Raw genomic sequence first — 22,536 nt, 5'->3', positions numbered from 1 at the left:
CTGAAATTGGGTGGCCCTTTTGTTATGGGTTGGACGATCCATTTTGCCCACAATCATTTGCCTCCCGACTTCCGAGGTCGAGTAGCTCTTCAGCTCGGGTGAAGGAAGTGGTCGGACCACTAATCGTCCTGCACATCAGCTGGGCACTTACGAAGATACGTGTGCCGAGCTGAGTATACATGCCTTATTGGGGACTGATTGCTTCTGGTCGCTCTTTGTAAGGCGAGCTTGAATGACTTGGGTTGCCGCATCAGTCGAAGGGGAGCCAACTGTGGAGGCTCTTTTAAAGCGTTGCATGTGCGATTCTTTTTGAAGCGTCACTGGGCAGAACACGAGGGGCCTCATCAATGCCGCATTTTTGAAAGCGCTCGCCATAATGATCGGCCTTTAGTGTTGCGATCTGAGGAGATTTGCTGGGATGGCTCCGGGGCTTGCCGCGTGGTGAAATCTGGTTGCCCCACCATTTCGGGAAGTCGATTGGAGTCGCTGAAGCGGGCTATATAAAGTCCTGGGAGAGACCTCCGGGGTCCCTATTTTCCTTCTTCTTTCTGATAGCCTCCATTGTCTTCAAGCTATCTGTGAAGCCTTTGGAGCATTCCGGAGCTTCTCGACAAATCTCTTGGTGATCTTTCTCCCTTTACTCTCTCTGGTGAGGCCATGAGGTAGGTGTTTTCACCCTTTTCGGTTGCACAAAGTGAAAAAATAGATGCCCTACAAGCCAATCGCAATATGTATTGCGAAGGATTTTTTCTTTTGATTTTCCAAATCATGTATGTGACATTTAATTATGAATAAAGGCATTATGTTTCATCATATGCTGTTTCTTATATTTGTGATGAACCCCTTAGATTAGGGCAATGGTTTTAAGGATATGATGAGATCATACTAGTGAGACCTAAAATCCTAAAACTCTAATCTTAAGTATTCCCAGTCGTTAGTACATTGAGTCGGGGATCAATGCTACCGGTAAGACTGGTACATCTTATGTATGCTCGATGCAGAGGGTGATTGATCTCACAATCACTTGTGTGGAGACACTAATACAAAGATGTGGGTGCTCATTAGAAGAATGAGTTCACTGAATTGATCTGCTAAGAGAATATCTTATGAAGTCTTACTTACATGTCAAAAGATGATTCTCTTAGTGGAAGTTGTGCAACTGATCCTTTGACCTGAGATCACCATGGTATCTTGTGCACATAAATCTATATTTTGGTTTACACTCATTCATGACAATAAGTTGTGTACGAGGTTTTCTGGATATGGTAGATTGTGTACGAAGATTATGAGTAGGACAACAAGGAATCAATCACTTCTAGTAAGAGAAGATCGCATCCCATTTATTCTAATCATATGATAATTCAGGGAGCCTTTAATCAAAGCAGAATGAAAATTAGAAAGAGTTTCTAATGTTTCATGATTCGAATTATCATTAGAAGATTAAGAGAAATATGAATATGAAATTGAGTGTAACATCCATTCATACTCATATACATATTCGGGATGCAGTTTTGATTGAAGGATTGAATTGCACGATAACTTGCCACTGAAGGGTATTTTTGGTATTTCTACCAAATTTCATATTTTTTTGGTAGACATGACACGTTGCTAGACGTCAATCTTGTCTTATAGGTTTGATCGAATTAAAGAGTTTAATTCGATCACCAATTAGAAAGGATTCTAATTGTTAAGTTCGGGTTCGCGCAGTTTGGACCTAAATTGATTAGAAGAGTTCTAATCAAGTTGGGTTAACTCGCACTCACACCTATTGCTGGCTAAGTATGGAACCCAATGGGTCACACACAAGAAAACTTATCAAGGGTCTAATTGGATTAGATCATGTTTGCAAGATAAACATCCTAGCAGGTGTTGCAGACCTTAGCTCCTGATTCGAATTGGATTCGAATCTGATTTGAATTCGATTCGAATCTGATTCTAAATTGATCTAATTTGATTAGATCATATCCTAATATGGGATATCCAAGAGTTGGCACCTTATTGGCTTGGTTTGAGTCTAATTGGATTAGATTTGATAAATCATTCATTTTATATCGTTGGATCATCATTGGATGATAGCGCATGCAATTCTAGCCATTAGATCATGATGTCCACCATTGGATGGGGATTTAATTACTTGATCTTATGATGGCACGTGATGGAAGGCTTGAGGCGTAATCAAGGGTGATGGCGTGTGGGCAAATGGCGTGAAGATCATGGAACCATGAATGGATAAGGATGAAATATTCTTTTGATCTTATCCATTCCACCTCTCATCCTCACGCCTAAGGGAAGAGTGGCGCCATCTTTTCTAGCCATTGGATCATTGTTGGACTTTGATCAATGGACAAGGATTGCTCCTACTTTTCATGCGTGAGAAGAAATGAAAGGAAGAAAGAGTACGGCGCAAATAAGGAAGTTAGCGTATATTGAAAGGAGGCGTCTCTTGGATGGATAAGGATGAATCCTTATCTTTTTAATACGCCTCCCTCTCTCTTGCTTGCGCCCCATTCCAGATACGCCTCCCCTCTTGTTGACACCCTCTTATCACACCCTTTGATGCATGAAGGGATGGCTAGGATGCATCCCTTCACATCTATAAATAAGGAGCCATTCCACCGTATTCTTCATTCCATTCCACCGCATTCTCTCTCCCTTATCCCTTCTTTCTTACAAGCCTTTGTCTCTTCTAGTATTGCTTCTAGAGTGTCCTAAGCCAAAACAAGGAGGTCTTCTTTAGGACAAAAAGATTAGAAGTGATTTAGAAAGGTGAAAGAAAAATAAGAAAAGAGAGAAAGCAAGCCAATTTAAATTCTTTGGACGCCTCGTGGAGATTCTACAAACTTGGATTTAGCGTTACAGGTATTCTTCTATTTCAGCATTTATATTTATATTGTTTGATTGCTACCATTAAGGTGATCTAGGCTTATAAGGGTTTTATGCATAGGGACTTTATTAAGAATTTTTAAAATTCCTAGCTTCCGCTGCGCATTATGACATGCTAGAACCCTACAGCGTATACACTTCAAATGTGGCTGAGGTTCCCCGTGCATGGGTTCATGAACGAGCTCCTGGCGACTTATTGCCTAGTTCCAGCGCAGCTCGCCCCGAACTCATGGTGGATGATAGTGGGCTTCCTTGTCCTGTGCCTTGCGCACAATCTACCCTCCTCGGTCAATGTCTTTCGAAGGTGCTTTATGCTGAAAGCCAACTCCGCAGGCAAAGGATGGTGGTACTTCTCCCCTCGGGGAGGTCGCTCGCTCTTCCAAAGCGCGCGTTCCTCCATTCACGGGTGGAAGCGCAAGTTTTTCTTTGTTTTCTCTGAGCGGCCGTAGGGGTTTGACCCAACCTGGGGTTCGCCACGGGTTGCCGTTAATAACAGCCTGCCCAAGTTGTCGCAGCTCGAGCAGGTGACCTTTGACACGTTGCTCATCCAAGAAGAAACTCCAGGGCTCCCCAACTTGCTTACTGAGGAAGTCCTGGTGAATGTTGGCCTGAGCTCGGCTCATCCCGAGGGTAAGGGCGATACGGCTGCTTTATTTTCCTTCTTTTTTGCATTGAATTCTGACTAAGCCTTGCTACCAGAAATTGCAAGAATGCATCTCGACCTCGGGGCTTTAATGGCCCAGTACTGCAAGAGGGCGGCCGCCTTTGATGGAGCTCGGCCCGAGTAGAGAAAGAAAGCCCGCATGACTTCGGGCTCCGACGTTGGGCGGCGCCAGCCTAGAATTGTTATTGCTGAGTCTGCTCGGCCTAAGCCTGAGCAGGTTACTCTGATTGAAGTCCGGCCACCTCCACAGGCAGCAGAGAGGCGCACGGGGAAGCGGGTAGCCACAGCTCCCGCTGAAGCACGTGGCGCCCGGAGGGTCATCCGGTCACCTTCACCGAGTTCTGAGCTAGGGGATAGGCTTGGGGCTTGGTCCTCTTCTATGGTCGCGACCTCGCCCGAAGTTCGGCTTGCTCTTTCAGAGTCAAGGAGGAAGCCATTTCGCCCTAAATGTGAGTTATTCGAGGACGATGAGGCATTGAAGTCGGGCGAGGTCACCTGCGAGCTCGTCTGCTGGGCTTCACTCCCGTGTGACCGAGCTCATCTGGTGGAGCTAGGGCTGCCCGGGGTCATCGACGAAGCATACACCGCCAGCTTTTTGGTAAGTGGTGTCACTTCTGTGCAGATGCTTGGCCTTGGCTAACTTTTGTTTTCTTGTGCCAGCTGCTTCATCTGGTCGACATACTGGGGATCGCCACGACCAACCCGAGAGAAAATTCGAGAGCTGCGGTCGAACGTGGCAACGACGAAGCGGTGCAGAAAGGAGGCCAAGGCCTGAACCACCGATGTCGAGCAGCAGTTGGGGAGAGTGGAGCGAGAGTTAGGGGCTGCCGAACAGGAGCGGCAGCAGGTCGGAGCTCTTGTTGAGGTTGGGCTCGTTCGGATCCGGGAGGTGGAAGCCGAGCTCCTCCAGGTCCATTCGACCACTGAGGGTCGTATCTCGGAGCTCAATACTGCGCTGGACGATCAGAGGCGCAGGGCTGAAGCTTTAGAGCTAAAGGCCATGGAGCTCGACCGGCTTGCGAAAGAGCAAGTCTCTCTGGCCATCCAAAACTTTTGTGAGTCGGTGCAGTATCAAGACGACCTGGCAGAGGGGGCGATTGATGCCATGATCCAGGGCTTCGAGAACTACCGGGATCAAGCCCAGAGGCTTTGCCTTGGAGTCAACTTCAGCGGCCTGCGCCCATGTCTGGATGAGGGCGACGAGGAGGTCGAGGTCGAAGCCGAAGCAGGCGAGCTTGCGGAAGCGCACGAGCCCACCACTGAGGTTGAAATGGAGATCGCCACAGAAACCGAGGTGAAGAAGGCTACCGATGCCGAGGTGGGAGCTGTCCTCGGGGTCGAGCCCGAAGCGGTCCAGGCAGGCTGAGCTTTTTGCTCATTTTTTCTTTTTGTAGAGTCGACCATTCGGGCCTTTTATATTTTTCCCGACCTTAAGGTCGGTTTTTCTTGTACTCGGCCTCAAGACTTTTTGACATCAATAAAATATACCTTTTTCCTTTCATCACTTCGTACTTTTTGTCAAGTACTTGAGCTCATTCTGCCTTGCCTTCAAGAATCCGGCTGGGTACTTGAGCTCGTCTTGCTTTGTGTCCGGTTGCCAGAATCCGAACTGCACAGCTTAGGTCTGAGCCCAGCTTGCATAGCAGGAATTATGTCGGGTGTTTGCCGAGGCCTTTGTGCTCGGCATTCACTCTTAACTTGATCTTGGAGAGATGGAGTTCGCTACTCCTGAGCTCGTCTGTTCGCGAATTTTTGGCGCCCGGCTCGGGCTTCGGCCCTATTCCAGCTCTCGCATTGTAGCTTAGGGCGTCTTGAGGATAGGAAGCCGTTGCGAGCATTGATGCTTCTTGGCCTCCGAAATTTCTTTAAGTCCTGCTGGGGCACTCAAACCGAAGTTGGGTCATATTCAGACTTTTCTTGAGGTCAAGAGAGTTTGATTGACTCAGTTGACACTTTGTTGTGCCTCAGGCTCGGCCGTGGCAACATTCCTCGCGAACGGTCGATGGGGCCTCTTCAGCTCTTAGTCGACTCTGTGAGATGTCCCTCCGCTCAGATCAAGGGCGCGCTTTATCGATCGCTGTGGACGGGAGAGCTCTTCAACGGCTCCCCGTTGATGCCGCAGGGCGCCCCCCACTCAGATCAGGCGCATGATTTGTCGATCGCTGCGGACGAGGGAGCTCTTCAACGGCTCTCCGTTGATGCCGCCGGGCGCCCCCTACTCAGATCAGGGGCATGCTTTGTCGATCGTTGCGGACGGAGGAGCACTTCAACAACTCCCCGTTGATGCCGCAGGGCGCCCCCCACTCAAATTAGGGGCGTGCTTTGTCGATCGCTGTGGATGGAGGAGCTCTTCAACGGCCCCCCGTTGATGCTGTAGGGTGCCCTCCTCTCAGATCAGGGGCGTGCTTTGTCGATCGCTGCGGACGGAGGAGCTCTTCAACGGCTCCCCGTTGATGCCCCAGGGCCGCCTCCCACTCAGATCAGGGGCGTACTTTGTTTTCGTGGTCGACGGAGCCTCTTCGGCTCTTAGTCGATCCTGCAGGGCACCCCGAGGTCAGACCTGGGACGTCCTTATATTGTAGTCACGAACCTACCATAAAGATGGCTAAGACATGCCGAACTAGTTAGGGGATTTCAAAAACATTCAGTTGCCTTTGAAGGCTATTTTCATTGATAATATATTCAGAGATTTTCAGAATGCCAAGTTCGGGGGATTAAGTTACCGTCCAGAGATTCCAGCTTGTAAGCTCCTGGCCGCTGGATCCGGATGACTCAGTATGGACCTTCCCAATTTGGGGTGAGCTTCCCCTGCTCCAGAGGTCGGGAGGCTTCAGCCTTCCTTAAGACGAGGTCGCCGACCTTGAATGACTTTGTTTTGACTCTGGAGTTGTAGTATTGTACCGCCTTTCGCTGATATCTTGCCATGCGATTCTAGGCAGCTTCTCTTGTTTCTTCTAGTAGGTCCAGGTTGCCTCGGAGCCACGCTGAGTTAGTGGTAGCATCAAAGCTCTCGACTCGGGGCGAGGGCAACCCGACCTGAAGGAGAATGACCGCCTCCGTGCCATAAGATCGGTTGAAGGGGGCCTCTCCAGTGGAAACTAAGAAAGTTGTCCAGTAGGCCCAGAGGACGTTGTAAAGATCCTCCGCCCATTGCGTCTTTGCCCGGTCCAACCTAGCTTTAAGCCCTTGTAGGATGGTCCGGTTGGTGACTTCTGCTTCCCCGTTAGCTTGTGGATGGGCCACCGATGTGTAGCGGTGATTGATGCCGAGTTCAGAACAGAATTTATTGAACTGAGCATTGTCGAACTGGCGGCCGTTGTCAGATATGATGACTCGGGGAGGTCCGAACCGGCAGATTATCATCTTCCAAACGAAGTCCTGCACTTTTGGTTCGGTGATCTGGGCTACAGGTTCTGCCTTGATTCACTTGGTAAAGTAGTCGACGGTGACAATAAGAAACTTCCGCTGTTCCATAGCCGGAGGGAAAGGCCCCAAAATATCAATTCCCTATTGGGCAAAAGGCCAGGGGGCACTGATCGACATTAAGGATGCCGAAGGTCTGCATTGGATACTGGCGTAGCGTTGGCATCGGTCGCATTTTCGGACGAACTCCACCGTGTCTTTCCGCATTGTGGGCCAGTAGTATCCCTGTCGCAGAATCTTGTATGATAAGGCTCGGCCGCCCTGGTGACTTCCGCAAATTCCCTCATGCACCTCCCGCATCGCATAATCCGCCTCTGAGGGGCGGAGACATCTAGGAAGTGGCGATGTAAAAGATCGACGGTACAGCTTGCCCTCGTACATGATATAATGAACGGCCGAGTGCTCGAGTTGTCGAGCTGCAAGTTTGTCCGCGAGGAGGACTCCATCCCGTAGAAAATTTATCAAGGGATCCATCCAGCTCGGCTCGATTGCTGCGCGTAGCACTAGCTCAGGGTCTTCCGTGCTCGGCACTTTCAAGCACTCAAGGAAGGTGCTCTTTGGGAGCTCGGCCGAGTTGGATGTAGCCAGCTTCGACAGCAGGTCGGCTCTTGCATTCTCCGACCTGGAGATCTGCTGGATGTCGAAGTTGCTTAAAGTTGAGGTGATGCCCCATACCTTTTGAAGGTATTTCACCATAGATGGCTCCCGAGTCTCGAAATCTCCCAGGACTTGGCTCACCACGAGTTGGGAGTCGTTGAAGACCTTTAGGCTGGGTGCGTTGAGCTTTTTGGCCAATTTGAGCCCGGTGGCTCACCACGAGCTGGGAGTTGCTGAAGACCTTTAGGCTGGGGGTGTTGAGCTCTTTGGCCAATTTGAGTCCGGTGATCATAGCTTCATATTCTGCCTCGTTGTTAGAGGCGGAAAATTCGAAGCGCAAGGCTTGCTTTGCCACCACTTCTTCCGGGCTGGTGAGGATGAGGCCTGCACCGCTGCCCCCCGATATCGAGGAGCCGTCGACGTGTAGAATCTATGGCCGTCTGGGGGCATCTTCTTTTGTCTGGTTGAGCTCGGCTGGAGAGTCGTCTGGTAGGGTGGACTCCACCAGGAAATCAGCAAGCACTTGGGCTTTAATCACTGGTCTGGGGCGATACTCAAGGTCAAATTCTCCGAGCTCGACTGCCCACTTCGTAATTCTTCCGGCACGATCAGACCGCTGTAAGATTTGCTTTATGGGTTGATCGGTCAGCACAGCTATGGTGTACGCCTGAGAGTATGGTCGAAGTCTATGGGCCGAGGTAACGAGTGCGTAGACAATTTTCTCTAACTTGGAATATTTAGTCTCCGCATCTCGTAGAACCCGGCTAGTGTAGAATATGGTCTTCTGGCTTCTACCTTCTTTCCGGACCAGTACCGAGCTGACTGCTGCTAGGGAGATCGCAAGATACTGGTAGAGAGTCTCCCCGCAGAGGGGCTTTGTAAGTAAAGGGGGAGTGGCGAGGTAGTGTCGAAGCTCTTCAAAAGCTTGCTGGCACTCCTCAGACCACACGAAGTCTTTGGGCTCCTTGAGGATTTTGAAGAAGGGAAGGCACCGCTCCGTTGACCGGGCGACAAATCTTCCAAGAGCTGTCATCCGACCAGTGAGCTGCCGCACTTCGTGGATTGTCCTTGGCGGTGCCATTTCTTGCAATGCCTGGATCTTCTCGGGGTTAGCTTCGATTCCCCGCTGTGTCACCACGAAGCTAAGAAATTTTCCTGAGGTGACTCCGAAGGCGCACTTTGCGGGGTTGAGCTTCATTTGATATCTTCAGAGAGTGGCGAATGCTTCATCCAAGTCGGCTATATGGCTATATAGCTAATCGGCGGGGCGCGTCCGCGAACAAGGAGGGCGCCCCGAACTTGACCGGGGTGCGTCGGCGAACATCCGAGGTTGGAGGAGCTTTCGGAGAAGTCCGAGGTGGGGCTGATTCTGGGCCGGACCGAGGACACGTCTGGTCGGTGTTGGTGTCTGTTGGGCCGAAATTGGGTGGCCCTTTTGTTATGGGTCGGACGATCCATTTCGCCCCCATCAAACCTAATACTTCAAAGAGTGTTTTCCAAATTTTTGATAAAATTATAATTTGTTGATTAAATTTAATTATGATATCTATTTTATACTTAGTTAAACGGGTCAGACATATTAATGTTATGATTATTTTAAAATATGTTATGTGCTATATTATGAAATCTGGAAAATGTGACTGGGCAAATGATGAAAAATCTATTTTATAAGTATGCATTCTTAGCACAACTATGATTTGATCTGGCTTCACTAATGGAGATTATTCATTGACCCTGTCGACTTGTAATTTGTGAAAAATTGGTTTTGATATTGCACCACTGGTGATTAGAATAGTGGTATTTGGACATCATGCCACCGGTGATTAATAATAATAGTTTTTGGCATTTTGTCCATTCTGACCCATGCTACTGGATTACATTGCCATAGTCTATTATTAGATTTCTGGTATTAGTTTATAAAAATAATAGTATATTTCAAAAAAAAATATGTATTATTCGAGAAATAATTTATTTTTTAGTCAATATTTTATGCTTTTAACTAATTATTTGGCATGTTTTAACCCCACTTTGGGATGTTATGTTGCTTACTGGGCTAATGTAGCTCATTACTATATTTTCTCGATTTTTTAGATTCAGATGCATGATTGTTTGAGACTTGGGAAGTGCGCTAGCTCTTTTAAAGATACTTTTAACTACTAGAGTTTTAGTGAGACTAGTTAGAATATTTTATTTGATTTATGTTAATAGTTAGCAAATGTTGACTTATGTCATTATAGAATTATTGTAAAAATTATTTGGATAAGTTTTTAATTAAATAATTTTTTAAGAATTATTAGTACTTGGATATTATCTGCTGTTATGTTATGTGTTTGGGGCGTGATAAATTTATTGGCTATACAGGTAATGCGTCCTAAAAAATGGGGGACCTCATGCTCACCCCTCTCTAAAGCAGAGAAGGCCTCGTGGGCCCGGCGGTGGCTGTGGCCAGCGATGATGCTCGCCATGGCAGCGTAGCTGAAGGTCCTACAACCGACGACCAATGGTGACAATCGGCGCATAAGAGGAAAATCAAAGGAAACGACTGAAAAATAGGAGATTTCGACCTCGGCTAAGATCCAAGCTTCGGTCTGCTCTCTGGTAGCTAGAGATCAGACATCTTGTCACAAAAGACCGATACAGAGGTCCCAGCGGCGCCAGTTTCCAAAACAGGGGAGGGGGCTTCGACTCAATTTTTTGGCAGTTTCCGACAAAATCCGGCCGATGACGACTCAATGAAGAATGCAGAAGACTAAGAGAGACAGAGGGGATTGGGGTTTCATACCTCGTCCTAACGAAGTTTCAAGACTCACACAGTGACGATCTTTTGAAAGAAGAAGAGAAGAGAAATGGACTCCGACAATTTCCGACCTTGTGGACTTAGGGTAGGTCATTAAAATCTAAGAGAAGTCGGAGGATGGAATTTATAGGGGCGGAGGTGAGGGAGTCGTGCGCTCTCGGTGCCGGACTCCTGCATGGAGTCGAAGAAGAGGATGACTCCCATTGGGAGGTTGCCACTTCTTTTTTTCCAATTGTCTGGCTTGGGCCAAGTTGGGCGTTGGGCTGATTTTGGCTGATCCAATCGTCTGGGCTGGTCAGGATTAGATCCCAGTTCAGTATCGGACCTCCAAAAGGCCTGGGTATTACAATTTTAATATTAAAGATTTGAACAATTAATATTTTAGACAAATTATTATAACGGGGCTTAATTTGTTATTGGAAACTTGGAAGGAGCGGCGCGTGTGGCGCGCATTTGCCCCGGAGACACCCTATCTCACCCTGTGGCGCCCGTAGAAAAGCCAATCTGAAAAGAGTGAGAGAACGAACTGCTAAGTTACCATTCCCAGATGGCGACGTTACCCGCTGCGGCTCCGATTGCCGCCCGTTTCCGCTCACCTTCCCATCTTTCGGTATTTTCCGCTCTCCTTCTCTACCACCTCGGGTTCCAGCTGGAGAAGTTAATTTTCGTAATCTTTCATAAATCCTCTAAACCAACTCTGGTCACCCTTTAAAGTGATGTTTCCCTCACTGCTTCCCTTCCGATTTCCATTTTTTTCTTTTGATTGGATTCCGGTTTTTATCTGTATTTAGAAATGGTCTTCATTTGTTTCTTTTGACTTTTCAACGAGTATTTTATTGTTGTTGTTGTTATTTGTATTTTAGTTCCCTGTGCTATGATGCAGAGCTCACGGAGCAGGAGGTGGGGAAGTTTTCGGGATTCAGAATTGGAGATTTGGAAATCATGTTCCCTTATCTTTCCTCAGAATTATGAGAGGAGGTTTGGAATGATCCTAAAGAGCTTCTTCTAAATATGAATTTTCTTCATTTATCTCGTCTTTGATGTTGCATTTCATGATTGAGCATATATCAAGTTATCAACTGATTTCCAATGCATGTTTTGAAGTCGTAGGGCTCTAACTGTAATTTCTCAGTTAAGATATGTCACTCAAGCAGCTACGAATTTATTGATTTATATAAAATTAAGAGATGCTGTAATAAAATTTTTTTGTAATAGACACTGTGGTTTTTATTGGAAAGTTTCTTGATTTAAAAGTGTAACAACCCAGGATCCGTACGGGTGTGTGTTTAGTCCCACATTGGTTATTCGCTTGGTAGATCTTGGGTACTTATACAGGATCAAGGAACCCAACATAATTCATTCTCCTCCCTTTTAACAACGAAACTAGGAGATTTTCCCACATAATCTCTCACAACTTTTTACATCTATTTGGTACACTAAATAATTCAAGCTAACTACTATCACGCCCCCGACCCCAAAATTACAATTTGAGGATGTGAACATCCGCCGCAGACTCATAGGGAATTACCGTATAAGCATGCAAGGCATTCTACCTGTCAATCAATCCAATATAATTTGGAAAATAATATATTCCATACTCATATTGTAGTGTTTATCAGAAATAACTAACTATTATACTTGCATCTCAAAACTTTAGTATTTAACCCATTGATACATAATCCACATACAACATATTAATATACAAACTGATCCAAGGAACTATATGTACTAGCTACAAGTCGGCCTTGCCTCCATATACATGCCCTAAAATGCCGATTCTCGCCACCCTAAAATTTCATCCCTAGATCTAAAAAATGTATGTGAAGATTATGAGCTTCACGGCCTAGTAAGAAAAAAATCCACTTTATAAAATTAAATCAAGCTAAATCATACAATGCAACTTAATTAAATCATGTAAACATGATACATCTATACAGGTAACTTTCTGACCATCAGTTTTGATAATATTTACATACTAACATGATACATTTCATCTTTTCAATATTATACATAGAATGAATGGATCACTAAAATTAGAGTAAAATTATTCAAGTCTCAAGATTATACTATGCGCGTATTCATATACTGATAATCAATCTATACACATGTTTATGCCTGGGTACCCAATTTACATTTTCTACAATACAGTCAATGACTATGGCTGCATTTAGCCCCCACAGCATAGGTCATGTCATGTTTACCCCATGGCGGGGTCATTATATTTAACCCCTGTGGTCTGGGTTCTCAATCAGAAGAGTGATCACGATGTTGCACTTAGCCCCTACGGCTAAGGTTCAAGCCTCGCTTACCCTTGTGGCAGGGTCACCACATATATCCTTTGTGGTAGGGTCACACCATGTTTACCCCCATGGTGGGGTCCCCATATTTATCCCCATGGCGGGGCACATATTCAAGTCCGATTCCACATGTAGTCATGCTCAGAATCAAGTGATGCATAGATATCTATACATAATTTTAAACATTTCTTTTCTTTTATGAAACTAGCTTTAAGTGTACCATCATAGGGTCTAATAAAACCTTGTCTAATAAAACCTTCAACTTTGCAGGAGCCTTTCGGTACGGTGCTTTAAAGATTAGCCCTGTACTTGGTACTAAGTTAATGGAGAATGCAATCTCCCTATCTGGTGGTAATCCTAACAAGTCCCTTGGAAAAAAAACATTAGGGAACTCACGTACAATAGGGGCTCGTTTGGTTCGCGGGAAGCATTTTTCCTCCTAGGAATATGATTCCTGGGAAGCAGATTCCTAGGAAGAGGATGCCTAGGAAAGTACTTTTGGCATGTTTGGTTGACCATGGGAAAGTGACAAATTTCCAAAGTGTTTATGTTTGGTTGACCATCCACTTTCTTGGGAAAGTTATGTATAATTTCTATTTTATCCTTAATAAAAATTAGGTCTTTAATGCCTCTTTAATGCTTCTTTAATGCTGAAGGGTCTTTTTGGGAAAAAATAAAAATGGAGTGATTTCTGCCTCATGGGAAAGTAACTTTTCCATGTTTCTCATGTGGGAATCATATTCCTATGGGAATACAACTTTTCTATCTCTCGCCTTTGAAAACTCCAACCAAACAAGAGGTATCTCATTACTTTCTCGTTGACCACACTTTTCCCCCCTCTTTTCCCGCGAACCAAACGAGCCTTAGGGATATTTTCTGATTTTTGTGCATCCTGTTGCATATCCCTCACATTAGCTGGATACCCTTTACAATCCTTCTTTAACATTCTTCTGGCTTGTAAGGCTGATACTATTAGTGGAAGGGCAGTTCCTGTACTTCTCACAAAACTAACTCCAGCTGGTCCGGAATGTGGAAGTTAACAATCTTCTTATGGTAGTCAACTGAGGCATGGTAGGCAACTAGCTAATCCATTCCCATATAATATCAAAGTCCCTCATTTCTAACACTATCATATCTGCCACTAGCTCTTTATCTCCTACTCTAACAACACAGAACTTGCAAACATAATTAGTGACTAATACATCTTCAACTGGGATTTTAACATATAATGCAGTTTCTAAAGGATCACACAACATATCATGTTTTCAACAAATGTAGTGGATACGAAAGAATGAGTGACACCAGGATCAAACAAAGCATATGCATAAGTATTGAGTACTGGTATGGTACCTGCCACCACTGTATTAGAGGCTTGAGCATCTTGTTGGGTAAATGGCATACACTCGTCCCTGAGTCCAAGGTCTTTGGCTTTCTACTCTACTCTGTCCAGTAGAAGGGGTTTTGCTCACTTGTACTTGCGCTGATCGGAATATAGAAGGTGCCGAAGCAGTCTAGCTCTCAACTGTTATTGGACAAGCTGCTACTTTATAACCCTTTTGTCCACATCTAAAGTAAGCCCCGGTGATCAAGGTCTATTGTGCCGGTACCCAGACCGTACCGGTTGTCCGGCGGCACGAGTCGGTACAGGCCATGCTGGGCCCATATCGAGAGAGAAAACCAGTCAGAGTCAGAGACGAAGAGAAGAAAGAGAGAGCGAGCGGGGCAGGGAGGGAGAAGGAGAGGCCGCGGACGCCTGCAGAGGGTCGCGGGGGGCCGGCGGAGGCCGCAGGAGGGCACGGAGGCCATGAGGGCGCGGCGAAGGCCGAGGGTGCGGCCGCATCCCCTATTTCTTTTGAAACAGAAGACGCAGGTGCGGAAAAAAATTTGAAGATTTTTAAGTGAAGTCCGCAAATCGCTTGCCGACTTCACTTAAAACTCTCGAAATTTTTTAATTTCGAAAGAAACGAGGACGCGGCCGCGGCCTCGGCCTCCGCTAGCTCCCTGCGGCCCTCTGCAGACGTCCGTAGCCTCTCCTCCCTCCCTCTCCGCTCGCTCTCTCTTTCTCTTCTTCTCTAGTTCTGGCAGCGAACTATTTTCAAAGCTGGAACTGTACTAGTAAGCCACCGGTACGGCTCGGAACGGGCGGAACCGTCCGATTCGGGATGGTTCCGCATTCCTTGCCGGTGATCAATGGACAATTCCTATGTAAATGATTCGTTCCACACTTGGAACAACGACCTAAACTCCCCTGCGGTTATCTAACGATCTCCTACTTGATTGATTTCTTTGAATGCCAGGTTGAACTTTGCCTTCTCTATCTCATTGCTGGCCTAAACCTCCTTCTCTGACCTTCCCTTTCTCTGTTTTTACTCATTTTCTCTTTCTATTATCAAAGCTGTATTTACAACTTCTCCATAGGTAGTCAATTGGAGAGGTGCCACGCCTTTCCTAACTTCACTCTTAAGCCCATTTGGAACTTGCATGCTCCAGTCTGCTCATCCTCTACCAGCATAGAGGCAAACTTAGCAAGTTCATTAAATTTAGCTTCATATTGAGCTACAGTCATATTCTTCTATTTCAGAGCGATGAATTCTTATTCAATCTGATCTCTAACACTAGCAAGAAAATATCTTTCGTAAAATTTTTTACAAAATTTCTCCCAAGTGAAGAGCTCCATCTTAGAGGCATGTTTAGTTTTTACCATCCTTCACCAATAAGAGGCTTCTTCTTGCAAGGCATAGGCTATTTTATCTTCTTTCGAGCATTTTATTATCGCCAAGGCTTTCTCCATCTCTAAGGGTTCAATAGTACCTCGACCAGCTGGTGGAGCCTCCTTCTTAAAGTCCGAAATACCTCCCCACCTCACAAGATGGGCCTCAACACAAGCAAATTGTGAATCCTTTTGTTGGAACAGTTGCTGTTGCTGCTGCAAAAATTGTTGTTGCATCTGCTGTTGAAATTGCAACTACTGTTGCATTATTCCAACTATGATATCCATAAACTGGAGCATTGTAGGTTGTTGTTTTTGATCAGTTTGGATATTTTCGGTAGAGGTCACAGCACCATCTTGCTGACCTATGCTGTCAGCCCGTTGATTTGAAGTTCCTCCATATGAGAGTCATCAACAATGTGGGTAACCTTCTTAACACGACTGGGTGCCATCTGTAATCAACACTGAACCAACAACTAAAAGTTCTTTATAATGATTCTAATAAGCTAATATTTAAAGTTATTAACCACTTATAATATAATAGATAGGACTTATATTCTAGCATCTAGGGACTACCCCTCCTACACTCTACGTAGGTCATCTCCTAGGACCTAAATAAATTTCTATAAATTAAACCTAACTACTCTGATACCACTCTGTCACGCCTCCGACCCCATAATTACAATTCGAGGGCGTGAACAACCGCCGCATACTCACAGGGAATAACCCGATAAGCATGTAAGGCATTCTACCTGTCAATCAATCCAATATAATTAGGAAAATAATATATTCCATACTATATATTGGTGTTTATTAGAAATAACTAACTATTATACTTATATCTCAAACTTTTAGTATTATCCCATTGATACATAATCTACATACAACACATTAATATACAGACTGATTCAAGGAACTATATCTACTAGCTACAAGTCGGCCTTGTCTCTATATACATGCCCCAAAATGCTGATACTTGCTACCCCAAAATTTGATCCTAGGATCTGAAAAATGTATGTGAAGACTATGAGCTTCACGGCTCAGTAAGTAACAAATCTATTTTAAAGGATTAAATCAAACTAATTTATACAATTCAACTTAATTAAATCATATAAACATGATACATCTGTATAGATCACTTGATGACAATCAATTTTGACAATATTCACATACTAACATGGTATATTTCATCTTTTCAATATTATACATGGAATGAATGGATCGCTGAAATCGGAGTAAAATTATCCAAGTCTCAAGATTGTACTATGCGCGTATTCATATATTGATACATCAATCTATAGACATGCTTATACCTAGGTACCCAATTTACAATTTCTGCTCTATAGTCAATGACTACAGCCATATTTAGCACCTGCAACATAGGTCATGCCACGCTTACTCCCGTGGTGGGGTCGCCACATTTAACCTCGATGGTCTGGGTTCTCAATTAGATTAATGATCACGTAGCTGCACTTAACCCTTGCAACTTAGGTCACGACATGCTTACCCCCATGGCGGGGTCACAACATATATCTCCTGTGGCAGAGTCACGCATATTTACCCCCATGGTGGGGTCGCCACGCTTACCCCCATGGTAGGGCAGATAATCAAGTCCAATTCCACACGTTATCATGCTCAGAGTCAAGGATACATAAGTTAATTTTTTTTTTCTTTTTATGAAATTGGCTTGAAGCGTACCATCAAATATGCAACGTTCATGATTTTACATGCCTGATCCAATCATAATAGGTATCATCATACAATTTAATAGCAGATTTGCAATCACTAATTAATTAACCATATTTATTGAGATTTCATACACAATTAAATTTGAATTTACCATAAGAATTTGTACCTTTTAAAGACAAGGTAATTTTTAATTATTAATGATTAATTAATATAAAGTGGAGATGTTTCTTATCTAGAAGATGTCAACCACCCGACAATCTAAGCACCTCTTTGAGGTTCGTCTGGACCTAGTAATCTAAAATCACATTCATGTATCAAATTAGTGGCATGATAATATTTTAGAATTAGTTTCTAAAAATCTCAAAAAATTTCAGAATTTTTTCAAAAATTTTCAAAAATTCTAAAATCTTAGTTTCTACACTAATTATCTTCATAATAGAGGATTTGGGCTACTAACCTTTTCCTGTATCCTGTTATAGGGTGGCAGGTGAGAGTTGGCACAATAAGACTCCTCTAGGGCTAGCTCAAAGAGAGAGAAAGAGAGGGACCAAGAGAGAAAATCCCTTTTACCCTCTAACACACCCACACACACCCCAACATCTCGGTGGAAAGAGAGAGAGAGATAGAGAAAGAGAGGGAGAGGGAGATGAGGAATCCTTTCCTTCTCGTTTCTCTTTCTTCTTTCTTTTCTTTTCTTTTTGGCTTTGATAAAAGAGGGAGAATCCGGAAGGGAGAGGAAGAGAAGAAGAAGAAGAGGAAGAAGAAGAGGAAGAAGAGAGGGAGAGCATGGAAGAGAGAGAGTGTAGGCATGTGAGGGATGGGGAAGGGTGAGAGAAAGGTGTGTGTGTGAGAGAGAGCGCGAGAGGGAGATGGCGAAGGAGGAGGTGGCGGTGGATCGGTAAGGGGGTGCCAGAAGGTGTCCGAGCCGGTGGTGCAGCGAAAACGGAGGGTGGAGGGTTGAAAGAAGAAGAGAAGAAGGGAGGGTGAGCGGTAGTGGAAGCTCGACATGGAAGGAGGAGAATAGGGGATTTTCTCCACCCCTCTCCCCTCTCCCACCCTGTTCTCTGTCTGAGTTATCAATAGGGCACTGCCTTAGGGTGGGCCCTGTGGACTTGGGCTCGGGCCACAACTCAGGTTTCACAACAACAATTGAATCACCTAGAGGAAAATAAGCCTTTACTTGACTATTAGTTCTTATATACTCTACTACATTTTTTTCATGTTCTCTAACAAATGCTGCATACCACTAAATTGATGCATGAAAATTTATATCTGTCTGCACCAAAGTCGGCTGTGTTGGTACTGGTTGCCCGACGGTACAGTATGGTACCAGTACTGTGCTGTTCAAGTCTGTTTTGGACAACATAGAAAGAGCCGAAGAGGGAGGGGGAGATGGAGAGGGCGAAAAGGAGAGGGGGGGAGAGAGAGGAAGGGAGAGAGGGGAGAGCGAGGGAAACCTTAACTCTAACCCAACCACGAGAGAGAGAGAGAGGGAAGGAGGGAGGGAGAGGGAGAGGGAGAGCGAGGAGGGACTTACCGGTGGGGGGATGCACTCCGACCATCAAAGTGAATGGGGGTAGGGGGGGTGGTGTTGGTGACCAGTGAGGTGGGACTTGGGAGCCTCTTGAACATCACTCGAGCAAGGGGCATGGGAATCAAACAAGCAGGGGTTGAGGGTCGGGGGCGAACCATCGAGAGAATACGATATTTAAGCAAGCCAGGGTGGGGGATTTAAGTGAAACTAGGCCCCATCTCGAATCAAATGGATGAACCGTGCCAGTCCCTAGCTCGTCCAATTTGGTATACCTCAAACCCACTGGTTCGGCATGGTTTAACCTTTCTTGGTTTGCACTCTATAACATGCTTTTTTCTTCAAGGGCATATTTACTTTCTCATGTGTCATTTTGTTGAAAAGCTTTTGAGCTTTCTAGCATAGCTTTCCACTAGCCATTATAGGGAAAGCTTCGTTGATAACACTAACAATATCAAAAAGTAATTTAATGATATGTAGAAGATAAACATGATGCAAGTGTAAGTGAATTTACTTTCACTTGTTTTTTCCAACATTCGCATTCTCGATATTGGACCCCGTAATGGTACAATGTTGGTATGCACAATAAAGGCATAGGTTTAGCATACCGACACTCGATATGCCCCTCATACCAAGCATCTATTCGATATCATAGCGTACGGCATGCTCGGTACGTGATGATACGTGCCAATATTGCGAACGTTGGTTTCTTGAAAAATATTCATTTAAATTGAATAATAGGAATGTTTGGTGAATGAGGATTCATGAACCAAACCCTAGATAGTTGGGGCTAGTCTCATGGTTATGTTACTCACCATTTAAAAAATAGGAATGTTAAGATCTTTAGGATTTTCTTGCTTAAATTTGGTTGAGAAGTGGGTTGATGAAAGAGCTATTATTTCAAGATTTCAATATGACCTTGATGTACCCATAAAACTCTTTCACTTGCTATAGGAATATGACGGGAAGAAATAATAGGAAATGGTAGCAGGACATGTTTGGCTTGCTCATGAATAACTTAGTATTTCCTTATACTTGTCTGCCTAGATAACAGTACATTAGAGCAATTCAGATAATCTTACATGAACATTCAAAAGTTTTGGGAGCTGAAGATTGTAGCACTTGAACCCTCGAGGATGCGAGATGAAGCATATTAGGAGTTTTGAGTATTGTAAGACTCATACCCTTTGTCACTATGAGAGTACCCAAGTTATGTATACTGCAGTTGCCACATTCCAAGACTAGATGTTTAACAAAATGCTCATAGTCAAACACTTCAGGAGGGAGATAAAAGGAGGTAGTCTAGTGGAACATGGAATTGTAGGGTGTGATCTACTTAAGACACTATAGAACTCTCAATTTACATGGTAATAACTGATAGATATGTATCATTAGATACAATATGTGCGAGTTTTGGCAGCTCTACTCAGTTATTTTTGTTATGGCCAGTGTTTACCTTGAAAGTAGATTAGGGCCACAAGTCTTATGATGGGGCAAAATGATATCAGTTAAGGATTACTTGATCCTAATCATTATTGATCAAGGGAAATATATGCCGAACCAGGCCGAATCGTCCGGTTCACCCCGTATCAAACTGTACCGGTGTGGAATTGGGTCGGTTCGGCTCTGTTTTTCGGAACACATTATGAACCGCTTTGAACCGAGCGGTTCGGAGGGGAACCGGTGCGAACCGGTTCGGTCCCCTCCTCTTTAAAGGCTTGAAATTGGTTTGTTGAACTGGGGGTGAACCGCCCAGTTCACCCCATATCGAAATGGTATCGTACTGAATCGGCAGCCGACTGACACGAGTCCCAATACTAGTTTGGCTAACCTTGATTAAGGGAGTTATTGCAACCAAGAAGTTAGAGGATGATACGACATTACGCGGTTCCAAGCAACTTGAATGATTCTCTAGTAGTTCCAAAAGTGGGCAAAAAAGGGTGGAAAAAGAACAATATCTCCCTTTCGGACTTCTAACTCACTATGACTACCATACTGCAATAATGAGCATCCCCTGGATTCTTCATCCATGACCCTTATCCATTTATCCAATGTGGATGTAGAAGATTGACGATGATGAGCATCCCTTGGATTCTTTGTCCATGACCCTTATCCATTTATCCAATGTGGATGGAGAAAATTGACAATAGCGCTGCCCCGAGGGCGGGTACTGGTGCGAACCGGTCTGGTTCGCACCGGTACCGGGCTTGTACTGCTCGGTTCTGGCCCACGCTTGAACCGGACCGGTCAGGGACCGGGTTGGTCCGGTACGGGCTGAACCAGCCGGTACGGGCTGGTTCAGCATACCATTATTGGTACCCAAAAGAGTATTTTCTTTATATTCAATTCCTCTGTTTATCTCATTGTCTAAGAGTTATTACATTTTTTCTGTCTTTTCTTTTTTCATTAACTTCACTGGAAGTTTTAAGTCCTTTCCCCAAATGCACAGAACATATCTCAATTGATTGATGATATACCTTTGATTGACCTGATTGATATGGCATGCCTACAATCCTTTAATCATTAGATTTTGGCTTTCAGGAAACAGTCAGCTATATACATGTTATGCTGAAATATTAGACACAAGGTTTGGTGAACATTGCATGACTAACAAGTCTAAGCAAGTTCTGAAATTCACGTGATGTGTTCAATAGCATAGAAGGTCTAAGAAACTAGAAGGGTTTTGTATATTGGTACCAAGACCCATATTGGTTTTCTCCCGGAACTTCTATGGTACCAATAAGGATGGGATGGACTAAGATTGTGAAAATCATTAAGAATAAAGGCAACCTTTACGCAACTGGTATAGTTGGTACAGATTGTAGGTACCTACTGGTACGGTGCCGACTGGGATTGACTAGTCAGTACGGGCAAGTATAGCTGGCACCTTGCTTAGAAGTATTAAAAATTTAGCGTGATTTTTAATATGAATTGATAAATCCATGTTAATATAGAGAAATGACCAGGGAAGATCTGTTCTTGAGTTCGTGTTTGTTTTTGAATGTCATGTAGCTTCCTTTCGTTTCTCTCCAATATGGGCAGCTGATTGATGAATCTCTCTAGCATGTACTTTGCTTGCTTTTTTTGCTTCTTGCTAAGTTTGATTGGCAAAATTAACTTGGCCAGTTCCTTGATCATAATTTCAGAAAAAAAATTTCTACAAAATGAAAAGGCATATGATGGTATGATCATAAATTTAAAACTTAGCTGGACTACAGTTCTATTTTAAATCTGGAATATGTCACTGTTACAGAACGTAAGCTAATAACTTCTTATTGTCTTGGAAATTATGAAAACGTAAATGACTCAATGCATATGTGATAATGATTCGAACCATTTCTGCCATGTTTCAGTCAGAATTTATCTAGCTTGATTTGAGATGGTTGGAGCTATTGACAGTAACATGATATTTTTGGATTTATTGAACAGGAGGACTTTAATCTATGCAGTTGATCAAGATGCTGAGAAATCTTTCAAGACGACTGTGGAAGTAGACCGGCTAATTGATATGCTGAGAGATTCGAGTTCTGGAGAAGTAAGATAAATAATTTTTATAAAGTTTTAGTCTTCAGGTTAGCAAACTTGAGAATCAGTTTTAGTTGGATGCTACTATTTACTTGCTAACCTGACAACACTAGTCAAATTTGTCCTCAATGATAGGCTATAACCAAAAACTCCTTTCCTGGGAAGATTCCATGATGTTCCTTAAATGCCTATTTTTTCTTAAAGTAGAAGATAAGAATTGCTGGATCATAACAGCAGTTTGATCTATTCTTTTCTTTGAGTTGTTGAATATGGGATGCCAGACTGAATAGGCCACTCCTAATCTTTCTGGTTAACAGATCCCTTGGAATTTGCATTATCTGAGTGGATTGTGTTATCATTTCTCTTGTTAGCACTTACAACATTTCTAATTAGTTCAATATTCTCTTATTTTGGTATCAC

At 44.1% G+C, this 22,536-nt stretch overlaps 1 protein-coding gene across 7 annotated transcripts in view; it reads left to right on the top strand.

Moving 5' to 3' along the window:
• The first annotated feature begins 10,796 nt into the window (after window positions 1-10,796).
• Window positions 10,797-22,536, top strand: part of LOC113461511 — a 67,438-nt gene continuing 55,698 nt past the window's right edge. For 3 of the 7 annotated variants that reach the window (XM_039120055.1, XM_039120051.1, XM_039120057.1), the window contains exons 1-3: window positions 10,799-10,974; window positions 11,248-11,342; window positions 22,021-22,126. In XM_039120055.1, the coding sequence (XP_038975983.1) occupies window positions 10,912-10,974; window positions 11,248-11,342; window positions 22,021-22,126 (264 nt within the window). In that variant the 5' untranslated portion in view covers window positions 10,799-10,911. Of the gene's footprint in view, window positions 10,975-11,247; window positions 11,343-22,020; window positions 22,127-22,536 lie in introns of all 7 variants that reach the window. The other 4 variants (XM_039120053.1, XM_039120054.1, XM_039120056.1 and 1 more) reach the window with 3 other exon arrangements.

The sequence above is a fragment of the Phoenix dactylifera genome, unplaced genomic scaffold (genome assembly GCF_009389715.1).
Source record: "Phoenix dactylifera cultivar Barhee BC4 unplaced genomic scaffold, palm_55x_up_171113_PBpolish2nd_filt_p 000696F, whole genome shotgun sequence".
Classification (NCBI taxonomy): domain Eukaryota; kingdom Viridiplantae; phylum Streptophyta; class Magnoliopsida; order Arecales; family Arecaceae; genus Phoenix; species Phoenix dactylifera.
Note: the sequence above shows the minus strand (reverse complement) of the source record. Positions and strands in the feature narration are given on the sequence as shown.